The 23143-nt window shown below is 46.4% G+C and overlaps 1 protein-coding gene across 7 annotated transcripts in view; it reads left to right on the top strand.

Moving 5' to 3' along the window:
* The window catches only part of R3HDM2 (R3H domain containing 2), a 69487-nt gene that overhangs the window by 37395 nt on the left and 8949 nt on the right, over positions 1-23143 (top strand). For 3 of the 7 annotated variants that reach the window (XM_085316219.1, XM_085316212.1, XM_085316213.1), the window contains 13 exons: positions 3988-4186; positions 5163-5204; positions 7965-8051; positions 9770-9896; positions 11031-11109; positions 11869-11928; positions 12625-12765; positions 13150-13258; positions 14463-14558; positions 16095-16126; positions 16225-16278; positions 18619-18851; positions 21732-21916. In XM_085316219.1, the coding sequence (XP_085172345.1) occupies positions 4019-4186; positions 5163-5204; positions 7965-8051; positions 9770-9896; positions 11031-11109; positions 11869-11928; positions 12625-12765; positions 13150-13258; positions 14463-14558; positions 16095-16126; positions 16225-16278; positions 18619-18851; positions 21732-21916 (1413 nt within the window). In that variant the 5' untranslated portion in view covers positions 3988-4018. The remainder of the gene's footprint in view (positions 1-3987; positions 4187-5162; positions 5205-7964; positions 8052-9769; positions 9897-11030; positions 11110-11868; positions 11929-12624; positions 12766-13149; positions 13259-14462; positions 14559-16094; positions 16127-16224; positions 16279-18618; positions 18852-21731; positions 21917-23143) is intronic. The other 4 variants (XM_085316215.1, XM_085316216.1, XM_085316214.1 and 1 more) reach the window with 4 other exon arrangements.

Below are 23143 nucleotides of genomic sequence, written 5' to 3'. Positions count from 1 at the left end.
GGAGGGTGTAAATGTATCTTGGCCACCCCTTCACCTGGCCCTTGTCCAACATGTGCAAATGGTCCATGCTGTCACTGCCTTAATTGTCCTATTTGCTCTGCCAGGCTCCAAACCCAAATCAAAAAATCAATGGCAGCTACCCCTCCTATTGCTTCATTGTTCTCTTTTTCTGACCCAGATTTGGTGGCTTCCCTGATGTTATATGTACGTAAGCTTTTCATTTCCCTGGCAAAGCACAGCTCAGTGCTACCCTGCACCTCCCATACGCCCCCACTGAGTCCTCTGAACTTTCACTTTCTCAGCAAGTTGCTCTCTGTCACAGCAGATCATCTCTACCTCCCCCTCACTACATCCCACGCCTGTCCAGGGGGAGCAAGCTGATTCACTCATACAGAAAGGAAACCTCTTCCAGAAGGCATCTCTGTTGAGAAGCACAAGCAGTGCATCTCTACTTCGATTTTTTTGTGCAAGGGAAATATCCTGGAGGACTGCTGTCAGGGAGGGAGACTTTATCAGGAGGGGCAGTACCCAAATTCGTATTCAGTGGCCCTGAGTGTTCTTTTGTGAATGAGATTAGGATAACTGATGACTTTCCCCCTGCTATGATACAGAAGTTGTGTTGCAGTGTGATGGGTTAGGACCCCCCTTACCTCTCTTGAATTTGACATTAGGTGTTTAGCATGGGAACTAACACCTGTTATAGCGTGGCTGTTGCAAAGAGAGTGAGTTGTGCAAAACCTACATACTGATTCTGGTACAGAAATTCCCTCTTATAAGAACAAAGCCAGATTTTGTGTGTGTTGTTTAGGTACCTCCTTCTGACAGGAGAGTTCTTTTTTCCTTCTCCAGATCTACTACAAATTCTTCTGGCCTGTTCATTGACCAGGCCCTTGGTGTGGATGTGACGAGGCTGAATAGTTTCCCTGCAGTAGGAAATGCTTGGGTAGAAGGGCAGAGTTTTCCAACCTCATTCCCTGTGTAATCCAGACTGCTGCTATGGAGGTTGGCATATAAGTTGGACAAGTGCTCCCTTTGCCTTTTCTGACCTAGTTCCCATCCAAGGCGTCACAGCTGAGCATGATTCCCACACATGGGGGCACTGTGCCCTGCACAACCTGTTTGCTATAAGCCTGGGCCAGTGTTTGCAGTTCTTACTGGCATCTGCTGAATTCCCAACCTACTGAGGGTAAAGAACAGGCCCTTGCAGCTGAGGGTGGGTGCCCCGGTGACTCCCGAGGGAAGCCTCTTCCTGTAGGTATGCTCCAAGAGATACCTGCCAAAGGGAGCAGCTTATACTGCTCACCATCTCATGGGATTACACAAGGAAGGGGTAGGGAGCAGCAAGTGATCTGTACAGTGCAAGAATCCACACTGATTAGCATCCAGAATAGCATACTCAGGCGGTAGAGGTTGTCTAACCCTCTCCTCCACACTAGAAGTGATCTGGCATTTGGGGTCCCATCTGTGCTTGGGAATCGTTAGCAACAGGGCAGAAGTGTTTGCAGGTTCCTCTTGCTAGGCTAAAATCAGTGGTGGACTGCTCTCTGCTCCCTTTCTGTAAGAAGTTTTTGGGGGCAGCTGTTGCTTGCAAGGAGCTGCCAGGTTGCCTGGAGAAAGTTGCGGGTGGCTGACAGCTGAGCAGGCTGGGGGACAGCCTGCTTGATACAGTGTGATGATGCTGGGCTAAAGGATCCTGGCTCAATACTGCAGTGGGCATGGGGCTCTTGCCCAGTTATTTCTGTTCTCAGTTGCCCTCCTCAGATGGGAAAGACCCTTACTCCAGCCTCTAGTGTCCTTATCTTGCCCCATTCTGCTGTACTCTATGGAAAGTTGCTGTGGAATCAGTAGTGGGTTTCTTGTAACTTTTCTGCTCCAGGATGAACACATGCAAACAGTGATTGGGATCTTTTAACAGTTCTCTGCAGTGAGATACAACTTGTTTTCAGATAGCAGTGGGATGTATCCCCTTGTCCTTAACCAGCCATAGCATCCGGAGTCACTGTCTCCTACAGACAGACATCTGCCTTGTTACATACCAGTTCCTGTGTGTGAGCCAGACAGAGCTGTCCTGGCAGGCTTCTTTCCTGCCAGGTTTCCTTGCTTTCACTGCCCACTTTTTCCATTAATTTTATGGGGTCACCTGGGTTCTACCTACACACCCTCAAGGTGCTACTGATTTATCAAGGCCTTGGGTTAAGTAACCTTTTTTTTTTTTTTTTTTTTTTTTTTTTTTTTTTTTTTTTTTTTTTTGTCTCTTCTCCCAGCTGTGACTCTGAACCAACAGCAGCAAGTTTTGGAGCTGGGGGTAGTGGTGGGGAAAGCACATCCTGAGTCTGTAGTAGATGATGAAGGCTAAGGTGACTATAGCTTCCTCTCTTTCTTAGAAAGTGTCCCATTCCATCCATCTTCACCTTGATGCAGTGCAGCACACTTGCTGCATGGCACTGTGCTTTCTCTGGTGCGGCTCTGCCATGCAAATCTGCTTCCAACCTGCAGCATTCTCTATTTGCAGCAGGGATGCATCTGTCCTGGATGTGTTAGCAAGTTTATTTCAAAACTGCATAAGAATACCTGAACCAGATGAGAGTTTGTTGGTCTGTTTGTCTGTCTCTCTCTTTCTCGCTCTCAGACTGGAACTGGAAATTGTTACAGTAGCTGCAATAAAATTAAAATGTATGTTTTATGTTCAGCAGCCCTACAAATTAAAGGGGAGTGAAGTTGAATTAGTTGGTGCATATTAGCACTCCCATACAGAGCCGAGGGTCAATAAATCTTTGTGAGATCTGACTCTTTTTCAGCCATACTCTTTCAAAGCAATTAATAAAACAAGTTGATAAACATCAACTGCATTTTCCAGTGCCCAAGCCTTCTGTCTGAGTCTCTCTCAAATTTAGGCTCCCTCTTTTGGAGGCCTTGTCTTAATAGGCCTATCTTTTATCTAGCCTTAACCTACCCTCTTCGCCTGTCAGCAGGAGGAATGTGAAGCTCTGTGCCATCGTCTCTATGAACTTGTTTTTCGGTGCAAGGATCTCTGCAGTCCTGCATGAGTTGGTTTATCCCTCATGCTGGCTCAAAGAGGCCTGCTCTGAGTTATCTGAGAAAGCTGAAGTTTCAGTTCCTGGCAATAGATTTGGAGTTAACTCTTATTTGGATGAATGGATGTGTGATGTGTTCTGTCTCCTGTTTTGGACTGTCAGCAGAGGTGCATGTTGTTGCCATGTCTAGGATCTGCTCTAGTTCAGGTGGTTTCAGGAGCTTTGTGGGTTGACTTTGTCATTTTTTTGCTAATCAAAAAGAAACAATAAAACACATTTTTGTTAAGAGAGACTCTTTTTCTTCTTAACCTGTAATTTGACACTTTCTGAAGTAGCAAACCATATGTGTTTGGAAACAAAATATCAGGTGTTATTTTATTTCCCTAGAAACACCAGAGTAATCTCTTGGGTATCAGGCTGTTTTCTCACTGAAAATTAAAGGACTGCACTGGGATTTGGGAAGAAAGGGCAGGAGACTTTTGCTGTTTATCCTGGAACAGAGAACACCTCCTCCATAGGTGAAATAAACTTGAGCAACTGGAATTCCCTGCCTTTGCATGTTTGTAAGCATTATGTCTCTCACACGCCTCAAAGAAGTTAAAAGGGCAGGTGGCTACATCAGGGACTTATATATACCTCAGTGGTTTTGTTTTTTTCTTTTTTTTTCTTTTCTTTCTTTTTTTTTTTTTTACAGTAGCCCTTCAGAATCTTCTGAGTCCTGGTGAGTGAGAATCATGGAGCTTTTGCAAGGCCCTCTTGAGCCAGGTGCTGCAAGGGGATGCATCCAAGGGGATGAGTGGGTTGGCTCTCACTAGAGTGCTTGTTTTGGGGTTATTGTACGTGAGATGAGTTACAAGGAAGTTACAGTCTGTGTTCAATGATTAGTGCTCCAAATGGAAACTCTTTCCACCCTCTGACTCCCTTCTACCCATTCTGTCACCTCTTCCTGCAGGTGCCTGTTGCTACGTTGTAGAACTCTGAAGATGTCAAGTAGCAACACGACCCAGGAGACTCTAGAAATAATGAAAGAGTCAGAAAAAAATGTGGTTGAAGAATCTGTGAACAAAACCAAATTTGTGTCCAGGTCACCAAGCAAGGAGGAGGCGGAAAAGGATGGAGGGGAGGAGATCAACGTGCGTCAAGAATCTCAGGTAAGTGTGCAGATAAGTGGGTAGTCCCTTCTGCCAGCTTGCAGACTCTGACCCTTTCTACCACCTGGCAAACACAATCTGCTTTCCATCCCTTCTGAAAGGGGCTTGAGCTCATGTCTCCATCTCCCAAGGGGAGATCATGCCATACAAGCTGCTCTCTTTCTCTTTGGCTGAATCTGTTCCACTTTGGATGGGATACGCTGAATATTCATTGGGTCAGGGGGAATTGAGACTGGTGTGCTCCTGGAGGCACTTGTACTCAGCCACTAAATTCTAGCCACGGACCTCCCCCTTATTCCACTCATTGGCCTAAAAAACATTCAATGACATAATATGAAGTGGAGGCATGTCAGTGAGGGCTTGGTTTTGGGAATGGTGCCTGGTCCTTGCTTTCCTGCTGTTAAAAGTGCCCAAATAAGAATTTTATGTTTTGGGGTTTCATTTTGGCAAGGGGGRAAAAAAAACTTATGAAGGCATCATTTGGAGAGTGCTTGGACCGATTCCTGCTGCTTGCGTCTTCTGTCACATGTTCTTTCAGCTTAGTGTTAAACTTGAAGAAATGCCCACCCTCAAAAGCCTGCTGAGTGCTCCTACATTTAAAGTTGGTGGTTAGTGCCAGATTTGTTCAACCACTGCCTGAGCAGACACCAGTATTGCTCGGAAAGCCTGACTTTGGTCGTTTTGTAATGGTGAGCAGGGAGAGGATGCTTAGAAGGTAGTAATAACGGATGTCTCCTTGTTTCTTAATCAGAGCAGCATGGTGTTCCCCACCTGATCTAATGCCTTAGAGCCCCCTTCCTATCTCATATGGCTCCTTCTTCTCCTGCGTCTTCTAGTAACCTTGTGCCAGTCTTAGGATTGCATTTTCCTTTTGCCTCTTCCTACCACTGTTGTACAATTTCCCCTCGCACAGTAGGACAGTGCAGGCTGCTAGATTCAGACTAAACCTCTTGCCTTCTCTTTTCTCTCTCCACAGAGGCGAACTTCAAGTCATGGACATGCCAGAAAAAGAGCGAAGGTATGAGATCGTCTGTCTCTTTCTTCTTCTGGCCATTCTGAGCTGTGCCATGTTCTTAACCTTAGTATGGTCCTCTCAAGTCCTACTATCTCCAGAAGCAACATGCAGCACATGGCAGTTCAGGACAGCGATCTTCCACCTGCAGGAGTGCTCATCTTCACAAACACTTACCCATGAAGGAAATGTTTGCTGCTCTTAACTGCCACAGGTGTATCCTTCCCAGAATCTGAAATTCCAGAAATGAAGTTCACAGATTTCATTGAAGGGACGGGGCAGTGCACTTGCCTGTTACCCGGAGAGATTTCAATCTCTTCCCTGCCTTGAGAAAATTCAGCAATCACATAGCCTAAAAAGAGAAYGAATTCTTATCCAGATACAGAACTCTGTTTTTTTATGTAGCAGTCTAGTGTCAATCTAGCCCCTTTTCTTCGGGGAATACCACATTTGCTTCCATAATGATGGCATATACATGTTAGTGTAACACCAGGACACCAGTGCTCTAGAACGTTGATTTTTAGGCAAAATCTGGGGTGGGGGGAAGTGCAGCTATTGTGTGGTTTTTATTAAACCCCAGTCTTTCTCTGCAAAATTTGAATTTGATAATAATTACTGGACTAGTTTATCAAAAGTGGCCATGAATTCTTCAGAGCTGGCAATTATAGAATCATAGCATAATTCAGGAGTCCATCTAATCCAGCTAGGATTTATCTAGTCCAACCTCCTGTTCAAAACAGGGTCAGCTGTGAGATCCATCAACGATGCTCAGCTTGATGGGAATGGGGAAGATGAAGGTCTCTTTTTTTGTTGTTGTTATTGTTGTTTTTTGTTTTTTTTTTCTTTTAGTTTCCCAAAAGTTCAAACCCAAATGAAGACAGGTTCTATCAGGTTCTGTACATAGGCATGAGAGAGAGGAGGCCAGTTAAAATTGCAACAGTGGTTTGTTTTTATTTTGTTTTGATAAAAATATTGCATGAAAGATGTGCCACTTCTGGCATACAGGGGATTCAGACTAAATATTCTTGGTCAATGTTAAAAGCCAGGACTGCATGCACCACCCAAACAGGCTATCATTCAATTCTTGCCCTTCCATGTATCCATGTGTAGGGCAGACTGTGTCCAAACCCCTCAGGCCTTTCTCATATTGTTGAACTTGCCTGGGATCTCGTGTGACTGGGTGACATTCTTCCTCTTTGTCACCCAAGTCAACTTGCCAAGTGTCCTGAAAGTGCTGATTTTATTTTAAGCATTTTCTCTGAACTTTACTATGTTACCCAAAATGACCAAAGTCGTCAGTTCAGGTAGGCGAGGTGTAAATGAGATGGCAGCCTTTTAATTTAGAAAAGTAACCTGGAGAAGAGAAGATTGAGAGGGTATCTTATCAATGTGTATAATTATCTGAAGGGAGGGTGGCCAAGGGATGGGGCCAAACTCTTTTCAGTAGTGCCATGCAAAAGGACTAGAGGCAATGGGCACAAACTGAACCACAGGAAGTTCTGCCTGAATATGAGGAGGAATTTCTTTACTGTGAGTGACAGAGCACTGGAACAGACTGCCCAGAGAGGTGGTGGAGTCTCTTTCTCCAGAGGTATTCAAAACCCGCCTGGATGCAACTCTGTCTAACGTGCTCTAGGTGACCCTGCTTGAGCAGGGGCGTTGGACTAGATGATCTCCAGAGGTACCTTCCAACCTTACCGATTCCGTGATTCTGTAACAATTCTTACTTCACATCTTAGAAAAACTAGTTGGTTTCAAACATATTACTTGTTAGTGGCTTTAACTCTTGTCAGGTGAGATGGGAAGAGGCTAGAATTGCTCTGACTGAAGAGGCCAAAAAGTCCATGCATTAAGACAAGGAGGTTTTTTACCTAAAATGTGATTAGTTCAAATCCTAGTCAAAGACTGAAGGAAGAAAATAACTGTTTTTCTCTAGGAATCCAAGCCTGTGTATGTTCCTGTTTCATAGAATCATAGAATCAGTAAGGTTGGAAGGGACCTCTGGAGATCATCTAGTCCAACCTCCCTGCTCAGCAGGGTCACCTAGAACATGTTAGACAGGGACTAACTAACTGTTTGCTAGTTACAGAATCACAAAATGGGTAAGGTTGGAAGGGACCTCTGAAGATCGCCTAGTCCAATGCCCCTGCTCAAGCAGGGTCACCTAGGGCAGGTTTTGAGTATCTCCAGAGAAGGAGACTCCACAACCTCTCTGGGCAACCTGTTCCAGTGCTCTGTCACTCTCACAGTAATGAAATTCCTCCTCATATTCAGGCAGAACTTCCTGTGGTTCAGTTTGTGCCCATTGCCTCTAGTCCTTTTGCATGGCACTACTGAAAAGAGTTTGGCCCCATCCCTTTGCCACTCTCCCTTCAGATACTTATACACATTGATAAGATCCCCTCTCAATCTTCTCTTCTCTAGGCTAAGCAGGCCCAGCTCTCGCAGCCTTTCTTCATAGGACAGATGCTCCAGCACTTTGATCATCTTCGTAGCCCTATGCTGGACTCTCTCCAGTAGCTCCATGTCTCTCATGACAGAACTGGGTGTAGTACTTGAGATGTGTCCTCACTAGGGCTGAGTAGAGTGGCGTTAGATTGATTGTCTTAGTTGGGTTGGTAGTCTTCCTTTTCAGCAGTTTAATTAGGACTGACTGTGTGAATAGCTTTGTAATGCACCAGCAGGAACTTAAGTGTATGCATCTTGGCTGAGGTGTGTTAACTAAACTCTTTTTTTCTCTCCCCCCCTCTCCACCCCCTTCTCCAGTCTAATTCAAAGCTTAAACTGGTCAGGAGTTTGGCTGTATGTGAAGAATCATCTAGCCCCTTTGTAGACGGGCTGCTGGAGTCCCAGGTAGGCCTATTATCAAACAAGCTGTACAGTGTGAAAGTCTAGAAAATTTACTTCTTCCTAGAGGTAGTGTCCTTCCTTGGGCCTGCACCTATAAGAGCCAAGAAGTTCCTCCAACAGACTGCTTTTGAAAGAAGCAGCTGTGCTTGTAAGCACAGCTTATGTGTGTACACTCACAGCCTTTCTCTGACAAGGTGTCATTTGCATCAGTTCACTGGGCACTTGCAACTGCTCAAGTTGTGCCGGCTTGTGTCCTAAAAAATGTAAAAGGCACTTTGTTTTCACAAAGCATCTGGAGTTTTGACCATAGGAAGGAAGTTTCTGTGCAAGCCCTCTCCACATAGACCAAGCTCCAGTGATTGAAAACATCAAAGGTTAATCAAGCTGCTGAGTAGGAGCATATCAGACATCCTTATTTAACTCATGTGCATACCGTATGGCAAACCACCTCACAAAGAAGTGACGTACACTGCTCTGCAGACATGATCCCCATCTATGGTCACTGTATGCTGTAACTGAAAAGCCAAAGCTTGAAGATGGGCAGCAGTTGGTGAAGCGCTAAGAGCCCATCTGCCCAGACAAAAGCAGGTGGGTTGAGCTTGCTCAGCCCATCTAAGCTCCAGAAACAGAGGAGGGTGTAGCATGCAGAGATCTGAGCTGGCTCACTGCAAATCAGGTTGTTGCTAGCTACAGCCCAACTTTGTTGAGCTGACATAGTACTGCACCATGTAGACTTACCAGCTTAGGTCTGTTGTGCTAGATCAGAGATTTCTACACTGCTTTCCACTCACAAGACTGGACCGGACCTGTGCCAGGGCTGAGTGCTGCTCAACCCATTTCCGCATCGTATAGAATGGGTACTTGGCATCTAAGCCTTCCTTGTCTTGAAGCTTCCTATTCCAGAGACTGCTCTTGTCTCCTGTTTGAGTTTCACTCATTAGAACCATATGTTCACTAGGAGGACTCTTAAAGCAACCATAAGCACACATAACAGTGCCAGGGAACAAAGTAAAATAGTGCTAGTCTACAGGTAGAAGAAGGGGGAAGATCAGCTGGCACACAGGCTGGTGTTTTTATCATCAATTTTGACATGAATTTGAGCAGCACACCCTCTAGAACTGTCTTTGACAATCCTACTGGTGTGCAGCATTTTTTCCCATGGAGCAGAGTGAATCCACAGGCCATTCTGGGCAGTTGCAATTCTGGAGAAGATGTGGAAGAAAATGTCAGAAAGCCCAAGCTTTTACAGCATAGGGGCCACTCATTACACCACGTATAGCTTTTGCTGTATCTTCTGTTCTCCCTTCAGGCCCTTTGCTTTTCCGGGATGGATGGTAGAGCCTATATCTTACTGTAACTGAGCAGGACCTAACTCACCTTGGGCACTTTGAGCCAAAAGTGTAATAGTATTATATCAGCATCAAACAAGGAAGCGTATGACTTAGATTCTGAGGTGACCAGCAAGGCAGGTTTTCAGCAGTGAGAAATGCTTTTCAGAGTCCTATCAGAGCCTGCCAAAAGCTTCTTGTTGAGTGGAGAGTGGGGAGAGAGGTTGCTCTGTCCACTCTCAGGACAGGGCCTGTTATGAGATGTCTCAGATCTGGGACCTGAATCCCCTGCCTTTCTCTGATGCCCCTCTCTGCTGACAGCGTCTCCAGCAATGGTAGTGATTCCGAGGAATGTCCAAGTCACTCAACCCAGCCTACTTTGTTTTATTGCAGGACATCATTCAGTTGCACATTAGCTGCCCCTCTGACAAGGAAGAGGAAAAATCCATGAAAGATGGGGCTGAAAAAGAAGAAAAAGACAAGAATAAAGAAAAGGCACCAAGGAAAATGCTGTCTCGAGGTCAGGTGCCCTCTCAACAGGGCAGGTCCTGTCTTACTGCTTTTAGGATTCTCCTGGCCAGTGATACAACTGCTGGAAGCAGAAGGGTTATCTCTGCTGAAGGCTGCACATGAATGCATCATCTTGATAACATCCTTTCTGTAGTAAAGTATGAGAAAGGAGGTGGAGTTTCTCTGGATTGTCACGTGCCCCAGCAGACTTGCAGTCTTCCTGCATGTTTGTAATGATCTGGTGTCTTTTGAAATATACAGTTGCAAAACCAAAAAGACCCACCATACTCTTGGTTTCAGTTTTGATTTGATTTTATAAAACCTGCAGAAAGATGACAAGTGTAAGATGAGATGTTGGGAGCAGCTAAGTTACTGATGTATGATCCTGTGCRTGTGATTTTGGGGGCGTAGAAATGGCTTAAAAACGTGCATTTAATCTGGGGAGGATAATGCAGCTAAAAACCTTGTACAGGCAGGAACTCTGCTCTGATGCAGATTCAGTTCCACTTCCTGTTTTTTTCTGCAATTACTTCTAAAATATAAAGGGCAAAGGAGGAAACAAGGCTAACAAGATTCTCCAGGTACATGACTTGCAGGATTGAAGTGGTGGGAAGCACTAGCATTGGCATTCTATAGCAACATGGACTATCCCAACTGTATTCTGAGTGGTCAGAATGAGCTCTGACCATAGCAGATCATGGAGCCAAGGTTTCTCTCCATAAACTGATCTGTTCTGCCTGTTTCTGGGGTTCTCCTAATGGGGCCTTGGGCTCATTATGCCTTGTATGTAACACACTGATCTTCTTGCTACCCATAACAAGCAGTGGTATATAGCCCCCATTTTACAGATTGAGAAGCTAGTCCTCAAAGTCATATTCAGAGCTGTGCTAGAAACTGGTCTTGAGCCCAAGTGGTGTGGGACCCATCCCTTGCAGTTCTGTAGCAAGAAGGGTCTTTCTACCTCTCTTTGTTTTGTGACTGGTTAGTGCTGAGAACAACAGGGTTGAGTTTCTTCTAGCAGCTCTATAGGGACATYATCCTCCTGCATGAAGTGAGTCATTGCTTTGAGACACACATCTCTTCTCATTCAAGCTATTTTATTGCAATGTTTTGTTAATTTGTGCTGCTACTGTTGCTGTTTCAGATTCCAGCCAGGAATATACAGACTCCACTGGAATAGATTTGCATGAATTTTTAGTAAATACACTGAAAAAAAACCCAAGGTAGGTCCCTAGTCAGTAAAAGAACTACCTAATGGAGTGAAAGGAGGGAGAACCTGGCAACCAGTACTCCTCTGGTTGACTTTAAACTCATGAGTTGGGGGGGCGGTGTATATGTGCTCATATGTCTTGGGAGAGAAGCAACTATAGAAAGTACCTGTAAATGTATTTTACTTTTTGGAATTCAGAGAAGGTTACAGGACCTGGGGCAGTGTAGAAACAAAAAGCACGACTGTAACTTTATATACTGCAGTCAGGGAAAACATGTGCTTATGTATTATGGAGAGAGAGAGAGGAGAAGTAATTTGTTTAAATGCAAGCAGGAAGGAGTCTTGGTTGTTCTAAACCCTTCCTATAAGTGGTTGTTAAAACCTAGCCTCTGAAGGAACTACTACTGTGTCAATAATAAACATAATCAAGCCAAACACTGGCATAGGAATAGCAAAGCTGGAATCTCTACCAATGGGGCTTCCAGCAGAGCAGAGATTCAATATTACCAGAAGCCAAGCACCATTAGCAAAAAATTAACTTTAGACAGGAAAAATCTGATTATCTGACTACTAATTTACTATCTGTGAAAAAATGTGGGTTTTTTTATCCATTGCTGTGGAGGGTGTGTGAAGCCTGTTTGGTTAATGGTGTTGCTCATTCCTGGCTTTTGTGACTTTTTTTTGTTGCAAGCAGATGAGTACCAAGCAGGAAAAATTGGGTTTCACTGTCACTAAAGGTTTTTTTTTTTTTTCCTCTTTCTTTTCTTAACAGGGATAGAATGATGCTGCTAAAGTTAGAACAGGAGATTCTGGAATTTATTAGCGATAACAAGTAAGTGGTTGTCAAGTTTGTGTCAAGCAAAACAGATCTATAACTTAAAATTTAGGAGCTTAGGTCCCCAAAGGAAAAGAGAGTGTCTTTTGGACATGCTGCTTAAGAGGCCTGTTTGCCTGTTCTCTTGCACATCCTCCACCTCACCTTGCCCATTCACAAGATGTTTGAGCACCATATTAATTCGGTATCAATTGATTTATCATCATATCCACTGTGAAGGAGATTAGTGCTGCTGCGCAGCTATTCTTAGCCTAAATCGGGGGAGGAAAAAACAGGATTCACATCCCAGAATATGAGACAGACTATGTGTTTGCAGCAGAACTTGCAAATTTTTTTTTACCTGATAGGACTGGAGAAGTCATAGCGTAAGTACTAATAGTGGCTCTCGTTTCTGCTTAGAAACAAGCGGATGCTTTTCTGCACAAACTGGTCTTGTTTCAGGAAAGGCCTGTTCAGCTGGAGACTTGATTCAGCCCAGCTCTGGCTGGCAGAGCACCGTAAGCCCGTGCTCAGGCCCTGTGTAAAGAGCAGTACTTGAGTCCTGACTAAGTGCTTTTGAATAGGTGACATGATCTGGTCTGAGATCTGGTCAAAGCATCTCTGGCCTCTCCCCTTCCCTTCTCCCTTTTGATGTCAGATTATCATTGTCTGTTTCAGTCTTCTATATCCTAATGCCTTCTCCTCTGTTCTCAGCAATCAGTTTAAGAAGTTCCCTCAGATGACCTCATATCACAGGATGCTGCTGCACCGGGTAGCTGCCTACTTCGGCATGGACCATAATGTTGACCAAACTGGGAAAGCAGTCATTATCAACAAGACCAGTAACACACGAATGTAAGAGGGAGGGAGTGAGAACAGCTGGGCTGCCATCCCTTTCCCTTTCCTGCATGGTGCTACATGACCCCCAGTCCCAGATCCCTGGAGTGGTCCAGAGTGGGATGGATTTTGCATCAATTTTTTTGCCTCCATGAGAAAGGCTGATTCCCTCTGGAGGAGCCTGAAGAATCCTTCACTTCCAATCCCATGTGTGTATGTCTGCAAGTCCTTCCTAGCTTTCTGTAGTTCTCAGAGAAAAGGCAGGAGCCCTTTACCATCAGATAGAGGAGAAATTTGATGCCACTTGTGTGTGCCCCTTGCCACCTCTCTGCAAGGAATGGTTTTATGAAGAAGTTTTATGTCCATTTTTGCACTTCTAACAAGGGCTGGTTCCTCCTGCAGCCCTGAGCAGAGATTCTCTGAGCACATCAAAGATGAGAAGAATGCAGAGTTCCCACAGAGATTCATTCTAAAACGGGATGATACCAGCATGGACAGAGATGATAATCAGGTAAGGGATAGGAGAGGGGTGCCTGCACGCTTTGTGGAAGTCAAATGAGACTTTTCTAAGATTAGAATGACTCTAAATTTTTCTTGGGTTCCCTGCAGTAATAAGTCTGTAAAAGCTTCCACCCCTCCCAAATGGCAGCATCCAGATGTACCATGAAGATTTTATAAAATACCATGGAAGTGGGGAAAGAACTGATGCAGGTTCTTTGAAGGGTAACACAGTTCTGTACCCTGAAAAGATGGCTGGGCTAGGCTTTAAGGTGAAATGTTTTGCTAGGGTTTCTTCGGAAAAGCCCCAGAGCTGAGCATTGCCAAATGTTTCTCACACCCCTCACTGAGGCTTACAGCCAGGCAAGCTGTGAAGTCATTGTGACCTAGCAGTACTGCTGGAAGGAAGCCATCAGCAAAATGAAACACGCTACTATTTGAGCTCAGCAGTATTGCAAGTCACCTGAGCTTGAAACCCTCCTGAACCCTTGGCTCCCTTCAGGCCGTGAAAGGTGGCACCACACCTGTAAAGCAGAGCTGGCTTTTCCATCTGTGACTGTTTTCCCAACCTGTTCTAGAAAAAATCTTGAATATCTGAAAGGGGCAGGAGGCAGGCAGACCTCTTCACCAGGGATCTCATGCTCTTTGCTCTTGTAGCTCCCATCTTTACATCACCCCAACATGCCATTAACCCTTGCTTTGGGTCATGTTTTTGAAACTTAAAAGTTGTCAGGATAAGGAGCTGGTCATTGCAATCAGTATCAGTCTCTGTTTTCCCCCATGCTGGCACTCTGCAGGTGAGGCAGCTACCCATGAAGCACAGAACCCATGACTGAGCAGGAGGAGCTGGCTGTTGGCCTTATGCCTTTAAATAGTGGCCTCTAGCTTTTGACTCCTTAGGACCAGAATGTCTTTCAGAAGGACTTAGTGACATGTTCCCAATCTGTTCTTCCCAAATCAGGCAGAGTTCAGGCATAGTGGTTGTGCTTGACCCAGAAGGCCAGATGTACTCAGACCTCCAGGATGTTCGTCCTTTGAAATAAGTATCCAGAATGTAGGCTCAAAGTGCAGAGACTGTGTCATGGCTTCCAGGCATCATGCGCAGACAACACCAATCCGCATCCACTTACAATGCTATGTAGAAATACCAGCAACTGACTGCGCCCCCTTCCCCTGTTGGCAACTGCTGACCAGCTGAGCTGTGTTTGTCCCTTCAGATCAGACTCCCCTTGCAGGATGGGAGAAGGAGCAAATCTATAGAAGAGCGAGAGGAAGAGTATCAGCGGGTCAGGGAGCGGATATTTGCACGAGAGGTAAGATTGAGTGACTCAGTTGCCACGCACCCTACTGGAACTTTGTGGCAGAAGGTGTCTTTGAGTAAATTAAAAGGTCAGATCTTGTAATTTCATTTTCTACAAACTTCTCAGTGTTTCTGGAACCTACCAGTGAAATAGGGGTCTTGACAAAGATGTCTGAGCCATTGAGATAGAGGGAAGCTGTGCTTCTACTGCCCAGTCTGCTCTTTTGCTCCTTCCCTAAATTATTCTCCCACTTTACATGGCAGTAGAAATGTGGGAACTGACAGAGGAGGCAGGCTTGCCCCTTGCTGCCCAGCAAGATTAGATTAGTTTAGATTAGCTCATGCAGGGAGGTTCTGGGATGACCAGCAAATCAATCACTGAACCTAAAAGGAGCAGCCTTCTCCCCATTTTTTCCCTGCTGCTGCAGCTTCAGTCTCCTGAACAAGCAATACTGGCCCTAGAATGTCGGAAAGGGCTCTGTGCCTTTGCGGGATGAATCTGGGCAGCATGCTTATTTCCTTTGTTACATAGTGTCCAGCTTGGTTATTGCTTGCTCAAGATCTTTGCTGCCTACATGGACCTCCTCTAAGCCTGAGCTGTGCTTCTTGTACACACCTGGCTCACAGAGAGGCTGCTGTGCCCTGCTACTTTGGGTGCTGTCTGCCAGCTGGAGGCAGGGCTCCATCCTGTGCCAAGCAGCAACTGATGGAATGAGGGATAGTGCCAAGTGTCAATCTACCTTGGGACATGTTCAAAGTCCAGCTCCTTGCCTGCTGCTTTTGAGTGTCTGGGGGACAGCCCTTTCTTTGTCCTAAGAGGAAGTGCCATGTGCCTGGCTGAGGAGGGTGTTCAGGCATCCACTGTGCTGAGTCCCAGGCTTCAGCTGATGACTCTCTGACCAGTTATAACCATGGATTTGTCTTAAACACACAGGCCCAAAGCTATCCCGACACATTAGTAAGCAATTCTGCCTGCAGACAGAGGATAGGGCAGGCGCTATCCCATGTTAGCACAACACTAAGCAGGCAAATAACTGTCCTTGCTCTGAATTTGTGAGCTAAGCCAGTGCTTTGCACCTGACATCAAGAGATAGTGGTGACTTGCAGGGTGGRCTGGGCTAGCTTTGAGCCCTCTACCTTCTCTTCATGTTTTTGATAACCATGCATTCATTTAGCAAGTAAGGACCCTTGCATGTCTGGCCTTGATTGTTCTACTGGTAAAGCAACTGTCACTAATCCAGCTTTAGAGCAATGGGGTAGGGAATTGAGGACTCAGATTTACAAACTCCTGAGAGATCTCAGGGTTATTGCCATCAGGGAAAGTTCCTGATGGGTCTGAATTGAAAGCCAGGTGGGACTGGAGTGCCAAAGGCTTAACAAGTCTCCTGAGTGAGCATGGAGCCTGTGCACAGTACAAACTGTGCCTGAGTCCCAGACCCTTAGTGCTTCACTCCTCTTTGCTTTGAAGTTGCCTGGGTTTGTTGTTTTCAAAATTATTAAGTCTCCCTTTTCTTTCCCTCCTGTCTCCACGTATTCTCCCTGCCTCCAGACTGGCCAGAATGGATATCTCACTGACAGCAGGTTAGTAGTGCTCAGCAGCCACTGTTTGTACCTCTGGCTTTCTCTGTCGAGGACTGCATGACTCTATAATGATGCTTTTTTCTGATGTTAACCGACAGAATCTCCAAAGAAGGCTTTTCTTCTAGTTCTCACAAACGGAGGCAGATTTTTAGGTATCTCTGTGTGACTTATTTTGTACATTGTCCTGCTGAGTAAAGTTTGCCCCATGCATGGCTGCTTGTGAAGTTATTCAAGCTGTATTTTTTGCAACATCAATTTTTGAGTCCTTTTTTGTTGATTCATCAATTAAAATGGAGGGGTGGAAGGTGGGAATGGCAGGGAAGAATGGAGAAGCCGGAGAATTCCAACAGTTCTGAAATCATTCTGCCTCTCATTTCCCCACCGGGTAGGAAAACTCCTGCCCTTACAGTGATAAGATCAACCTCCTCACAGGGTGGGTTTATCCCTGATTTGTGGTCTTAATGGCTGAATTGCCTAACAATGGCAGTGAAGTGTTTGAGGAGCCCATTTCAACCAGTGTGTGCTGCAAAGGGCAGTGGGAGCGTGTTTGAGCAGCATTTTCTCATTAAGTTGTTTTCTGGTGGATGAAAGGGCTAGAAGAATGAAGTTAGCTGAGGAGTCGCATTGCACAGATCCCTGTGTGGCAATAGTGGCTGGTGAGGATAAGAGGAAAAGGAACAGGATGAAAATGCAGCAGTCCTCATGCCTGCTGTCCTCTTGTTTAGTCAGAACTGTAGAGAGGAAACATCTCTGGGTATGAACAACACAGGAGGATCTAAGGAAATGCAGAACCAGCTTGGCATGGCTCAGGCTACTCTTGGAGGGACACTGGTGTCCTCAGCATGGTTATTCCCAATATGTCAAGGACTGTGTGTTGGAGTCTGCTGTGGCAGTAGTGTTTAAGGCAGAGGGTAGAGTTTTCAGATCTGCCATGTGGCTTTAGTGATGTTCACCTAGCAAGCAGCAAGAAAGCTGTTGTAATTGCAGCTTTAGGAGTCTAAAGAACTTGATGAATCTGTCAACTTTTTGTTGTGGTTCCCATAGCGGGGAGAGGAAGGCTGTGTGGGCCACAGGATCATTTGGGACTCTGGACAGGGACAGATAAGCTGTTGAGGAGCTTGGGGCTTCCTCAGCAGCGCTGCTGGAGATGAAGTCCTTGTGAACTCCAAAGACTTAAAGCTCAGCATTCAGAACAAAACTGTTTCACTTGCTTGAATGCCCAGAATTAATGCTGCTGAAGCACAAGTCTGACTGCAGAGAGCTCTACTGGCAGACACACTTGGAAACTGGCTGTAGCAAGGCTAAGGGAAAGCAGGCATGGTAGAAGCTACCACAGCAGCTCTCAGAGTGGTAGTGTGCCTGAAGGTTGAAGAGTATTTAGTCAGAAAAAAATGAGAACTTCTTCGCTCCAGGTTGGCAGCAACCAGCCTGATAAGGATATGGGTTCTCAAGGGAACCAGACTTTGCAGCTGAGTTGGAGCAGAGGCCTTGACATGTCCCCTTTTTCCCCTTCCCTCTCCCCTCACCTCCCTGAACAGGCCCCAAATCAGCCTTCAGAGTTTAGGTCGGAGAGAGCCCAAGAACTTGAAGGTGATGCTTGTTAGATCAGCTATAATTTTGGTTTTGAGGATGCATAGTCAAGTTCCTTTCACTAGTTTGTGGATAATTGCACTGGTTGCTTTTCCAAGGAAGTTTTTTTTTTTTTTTTTTTTTTTTTTTTCCTCACTCCCACCAGCCCAGGATATCTCCTCAGAAGTTCCTTCCAAGCTCCCATTTTCCCCGCCACAGCTGCTTGGGGCTGCTGCCAGGCTCAGTATAAGCATCTCTTCCAGTGTCACCTTCCTCTACACTTGCCCTCAGTGAAGGCTCAGGAACCCACAACTGTGCTTGTGTTCCTCAGCTAGGCTGACAAACCAGGCTTACTGCTTGTGGTGTTTTGCTGATGCTCCATAAGATCCTATTCTGTCTAGACCTGATCTGGGCCTAAAGGAGAGTGAAGAGTGGGAGCTCTGAGTGAAGTGATATCCTGGCCTGTAGCTGTTCCAAGCTAGCAGGAAGCTTTACCAGAGCTGGTGCAGAAAGTGGTCTGGCAGGCTCTCAGCCATCCTTGTCTCAAAGACTCTGTAGAGCTGTATGCAGAGAAGCCTCTGTTCTGAGACAAGGAGGGCTTTAGCAAGAAATCATGCTCTGACCCTGCTGGAATCCCCTCCAGACTGGGTCTGGCTAGGGAAAAGGGTGAGGGGCAAGCCCTCAACACACACCAAGGAAGAGCAGCAGTGTCTGGGTCTTCACAGTGCATGCTCAAGCAAGCTGTGAGCCAAGGTGTTTGTTCACGGGCAGATCCCTGTATGCAGTGCCAGCACACTGTGTCACAGAGACAGCTGCTGGCCAGGGTCACCACCCCTGGTGTGACAGTTCTGATGCAGCTCATGTGGGTTCTGCTCCTGCCCCTTTCCCCTGAAGGTGTTGCCTAACTCCTCTGGTCTCTGCAGGGGCAACCGGGACAGTTTGAACCGGGCCTCAGGCAGCCGTCAGAGCAGCACAGAGAGTGAGATAAAGTCACTGGAGCCTCGGCCATGGAGCAGCACAGACTCAGATGGCTCCATCCGCAACCTGCGACCACCTGTCACCAAAGCCAGCAGCTTCAGTGGCATCTCCATCCTGACACGAGGGGACAGCATTGGGAGCAGCAAAGGCAGCACTGCCAGCAGAACATCCCGGACAGGTACTGTATGGTTTTACCAAGAGGCATCTAGCAGACGTAGTTGCCAGGCTAGGATTGGGGAATTTGTGCTTGTGAAGCTCTGGGCAGTGACTCTGGTTAAAATGGGACAGCGTTGGCATCATCTCAATGTGGTCAGTACCTGGCCAGAGATATGCCAGTTGGTTTATTATCTGCTCTTTCAGTACACATTATTACATCTCACTTCCCTTTAGCAGAGTTGTTCAAGAGACAGGACACACTTTAATCCTATATCCTGGGACTCAAGCTGTGAATTTTCTATTGTTTCCCGCTCATGCTCTGCTGCAAGTTGTGTTCCCATTCCTTTCTGCTCCCCACGATCTCTCACAGCCCTGAGGAGACTTCCTCAGTCAGGGTAAACCATCTAGTACTTTTCCTTGCTTTCCAACAAAGCTCCCAGGAAGGGTGCCTCTAATTAGTCTATCTCATCAGACGAAGACTGTATTAAGCAGTATTTGCCTAAGATGTTCTCTCAAAATGGTTCACCATGCTCCTGAAAGCAAACATAACGGCAGGGAGCTGGGGCTGCAGCTCTTCAAGAGCTATTGAATACAGCTCARGATTTCAGGAGCACCAAAGGGGATTAGAATCGTAAGTGTCTTTGGCTGCTCCAGATCAGTTCTCCCTTTTACATCTGGATTGCACAAGGGTGGTCTACGCACGCAATAACATTATTGTGAGGCATTGCTGATAGTCTGTTACCCAGAACAGTTTCCTCAGAGGATAGGTGCTGCCCTTGGTATAACACCAGCCCTCTTATCAGTGGGGAGCAGAGTACTTTACTTTCAACTGACTGCTTGGGAAAGGCATTTGTGGAAGAAGCAGCACAGAAGTTTGCTGTCATTTTAATAGTCTAGTGGTAACTGAAGAGCCGTGTGGCAGTTGGTTAAAATTCCTGTGCAACATCAATGAGCAAAAGCCAGTGGTATCTCAGTGTCTACCTTCCTGCATTCTCTCTGGTAGGCAGTAGGTTCCCAGTGCTCGAGAGCTGTGATTTTACTGGGGAGGAGAAGAAAATTGGTGCTTGTTGGTGATTAGACTGCTCTGCAGGAATCTGTTAAATTGAAAGGGATGGACCTAAAAGGAACAAGGCTACTGTCCTAGCACCCAGGCCGGCTTTGAAAACCAAACATTCATCTTGTAATTTCAAGGTGCCTATATTGTTTCTTGGAGCCTGTTTCCATTGTACTCAGGTTTGAGTTTATTCTGGTTCTTGCAACCACCTGGCCCTGATGGCTCCCTGATGGTAGCAGTTATTTGAAGATCTGGCCCAGCCACATGCAAAGCAGAGCAAGAAAGGATCTGTTTTTTGCTCTTTCTGTATTTTTCCTCCAGGTCTTCCCTGGGAACGGAAGCCAATTGCTCTCCAGGCCTCTATATAATGGCGAATAATTAGAAATGCTGGGGGGGGGAGAGATTTTCTCTCAAGAAAACTCCACCATATCCTACTGTTCGTTCAGAGTGGAGGAAGTATCTCAGACTCCATGGTTCTTTTCCCATCTCAGCCATCGGTCTCTGGGCAACTGTGAACAAAATATTTTCTCCTTTGCCGTGTGGGTGACGATACAAAGCTCCTTATCAGAATGCCTCAAGACTAACTGTTGAAAAGCAGTAGATCAGAGACAGAGTTAGTTAAATAGCAGCTACTGGGCCTTCAAGTGATAGTTTCACAGTCCTTTTTATTTCAGGAAGTAGGATTGAAATACTGAGGAGGGCAGGTGCCTGCTAGGTGCCCTGCAGTGTACATCACACACCTTCCTAACAATTTTCCTGCCACGAGGAAGAGTTGCTTTCAGCCAGCCAATCTCCGAGCCCTTTACTCAAAGGATGTGCATGTACTGGGTCTATATAACCATATAATGAGATTCCTTCACTCCTCTCTTTGTTCTGGACAAAAAAATGGGCTAATCTTGACGACGTATTAGTGTCCAAGCAGGGGCCTTGCCTAGCTGCAGAGTGGAGCTGTGGCTGGGAACAGCCCTCCACTTCTTTCCACCAACTGCTTTATGGCACTGAGCTGACCCAAGTGTACCCAGCAGCTTCCTCTTTTGTAAACTCTGCCTCATGCTGGGRTGAGGTACCCTCCATCAGGCAGGTGCTGCTGTTACAACCAGATTCCTCTTCCCAGCAGGAAGCCCATGTCATTTATAGAAGGCCTTGACTCGTACCAGGTGTTTTCCAGACATGAGAGAAGGTACATCCCTCCAAATAACTGGTTGCAACACAGACCTATTTTTACCACCTTGCGCCAACCTTACCGGCAGCTGTGCCAAGCAAGCCCTATCCTGTGGGCAAAGACAGGCCAGGCTTATCCTGTGAGCCTGGCATCAGCTTTTTAATTTCCTGCAGTTCTGAGCAGTGTTGAAGCATCACACAAAGAGCAGCTGCTGATAGCTCTGCATGGGAACTGCTGAGTTAGGCTGTTCATGCGTTGTGAATGTGCTATGTTGGTGTCGGGGCACTTCCTTGGATATGATAGCTGTGTGACTTGTGGACATTTTTTGGAACAAAGATTGCAAAATGGTCTTCCCTGTGTGGGGCCAGGCATGCACAGGTCAATGCGGGAAGAAGTTGCTGTGTACTGCTGTGGAGGAACAGTGGGTGGACATGGACATGGAAAAGAGAGAGGGATAATCACTAGGAGTCCAGAGGGTGCCAATGCCTTGCTCTGGTGTGAGGCAGAGGCAAACTAGTGCTTTGGCCTGCAGTCTGCTCACCCTGTCCGCATGGAAGCTCCCACTTGGACAGTAGACAGAATGCAATCAGTACAGGAGATAGTGACAGGATCAGACTCACCCCCACACATACATCAATGTTTCTCTCTCTCAAGTACAAACCCTGCCATGCCTTTTTCTATTCAAGGTCTGGTACTAGGTGCCCCTGACGCATGTAGCCAGTCTGCCTCTTCACAGCCCAGCCGTGGCCTCCTGCCCTGCGCAGCCCAACAGCCTCAACCACAGTCACCACAACAGCCACAACCACAGCCACAAGGACTTCCACCCACAGCCCAGCAGCAGCCAGCCATGAGTAACCATATGATATCACAGGTGAGTTGCTGCACAGCATCCGGGGCTCAGTCAGCTCCTGAGGCACAGAGGTGGGAGATAAAAGCAGAGACCCACCATATACCCAGGGTGCCCAGGACTCACCCTTGTGCTATGGGATTTGGGTGGCCTCACACTTGCCACCTGTTAGGGAATGACAGTCCCTCTGTGCTATTGGCAGAGCAGGAGAAGGTCAAGGGGCCTTGCTGTGTCTGCCTATGATGCTGCACGACATCTCAGCTCACCAGTCTCTTCCATATCTACTCAGGCCAACAGCCCTCCTGGCAAGGGATCTGTCGCACTTCGGTGAGTGGCAGAGTTACCCTCTGGGACCAGCTGCCTTCCTGGTGAGGGACTGTCACAAATGATCGTTGAGTTTGAGTTCCCTAGTGCTGAAATCCCATGGCTGGTCACCTGATGTCCTGGGGAAAGGTAGACCTGGGGCTGGGTCCTTGTGTGTTCTCCAGACCCGCCCCAAGCTAACCCGAAACGATGTTTCACAGCCTCACGGGGCTATTTCTGAGCATGGAGCCCTTTGGAAAGCATTCGTGGCTGTCATTCCTACAGATGTTTTTCTGTTCCTGAACCTGTAGGAAACCACAGCACAACAGCCGACCCTGCATCACTGTGGGATTGAAGAAGTGGTGGGAGCTAGCCCTAGTGGACACATTTGGAGAGCAAAGCTGCTCATGTTTAGTGGGTGCAGAGCTGTTTGGTGTGCATGGAAGGCACCTCAGTATCCCCCCCATCCTGCCCTAACCAGAGCAGTGTGTCTGCGCTGGACAACAGCCTGCTCTTGAGTTTTATAGGGATCCTTTCTGGTGCATCATCCCATATTTATGATGTCTCCTAAAGCAATGAACTTGAAGAGCTTTCAGTGATTTGGGATGGGAAGAGAAAACAAACCTCTTCAAGTGGCTTTTATGGCAGATAATGTGAGCAGATCTGTGTCGCTTCATATCCTTGCTTTCTGTCACCATTTGTGTGAGAACAGAGAGAACTTGTTGTTCTTGGGATCTGGACTGACTCCAGAGCTTCATAATTACTCTTTGCTTCCCAGGGATGTGGAATATGTCTGCAGAGAATACTGAGGGTCAAGGGGAACATCTCAGTTTAAGATGTCTCCTGAGTTAGCCAGGGTCTAGTGCTAAGGTTAGCAAGAGTGTCTTTCTGGAATTGTAGCACAGCATGGGACTGAACACAGTGCCCTGGGTGGGTGGTTTGAACACA

Source organism: Rhea americana, unplaced genomic scaffold (genome assembly GCF_003343005.1).
Source record: "Rhea americana isolate MKP2758 unplaced genomic scaffold, rheAme1 scaffold_457, whole genome shotgun sequence".
In the NCBI taxonomy this organism is placed as follows: Eukaryota; Metazoa; Chordata; class Aves; order Rheiformes; family Rheidae; genus Rhea; species Rhea americana.
This window is presented reverse-complemented; position numbering and strand designations above follow the sequence as displayed.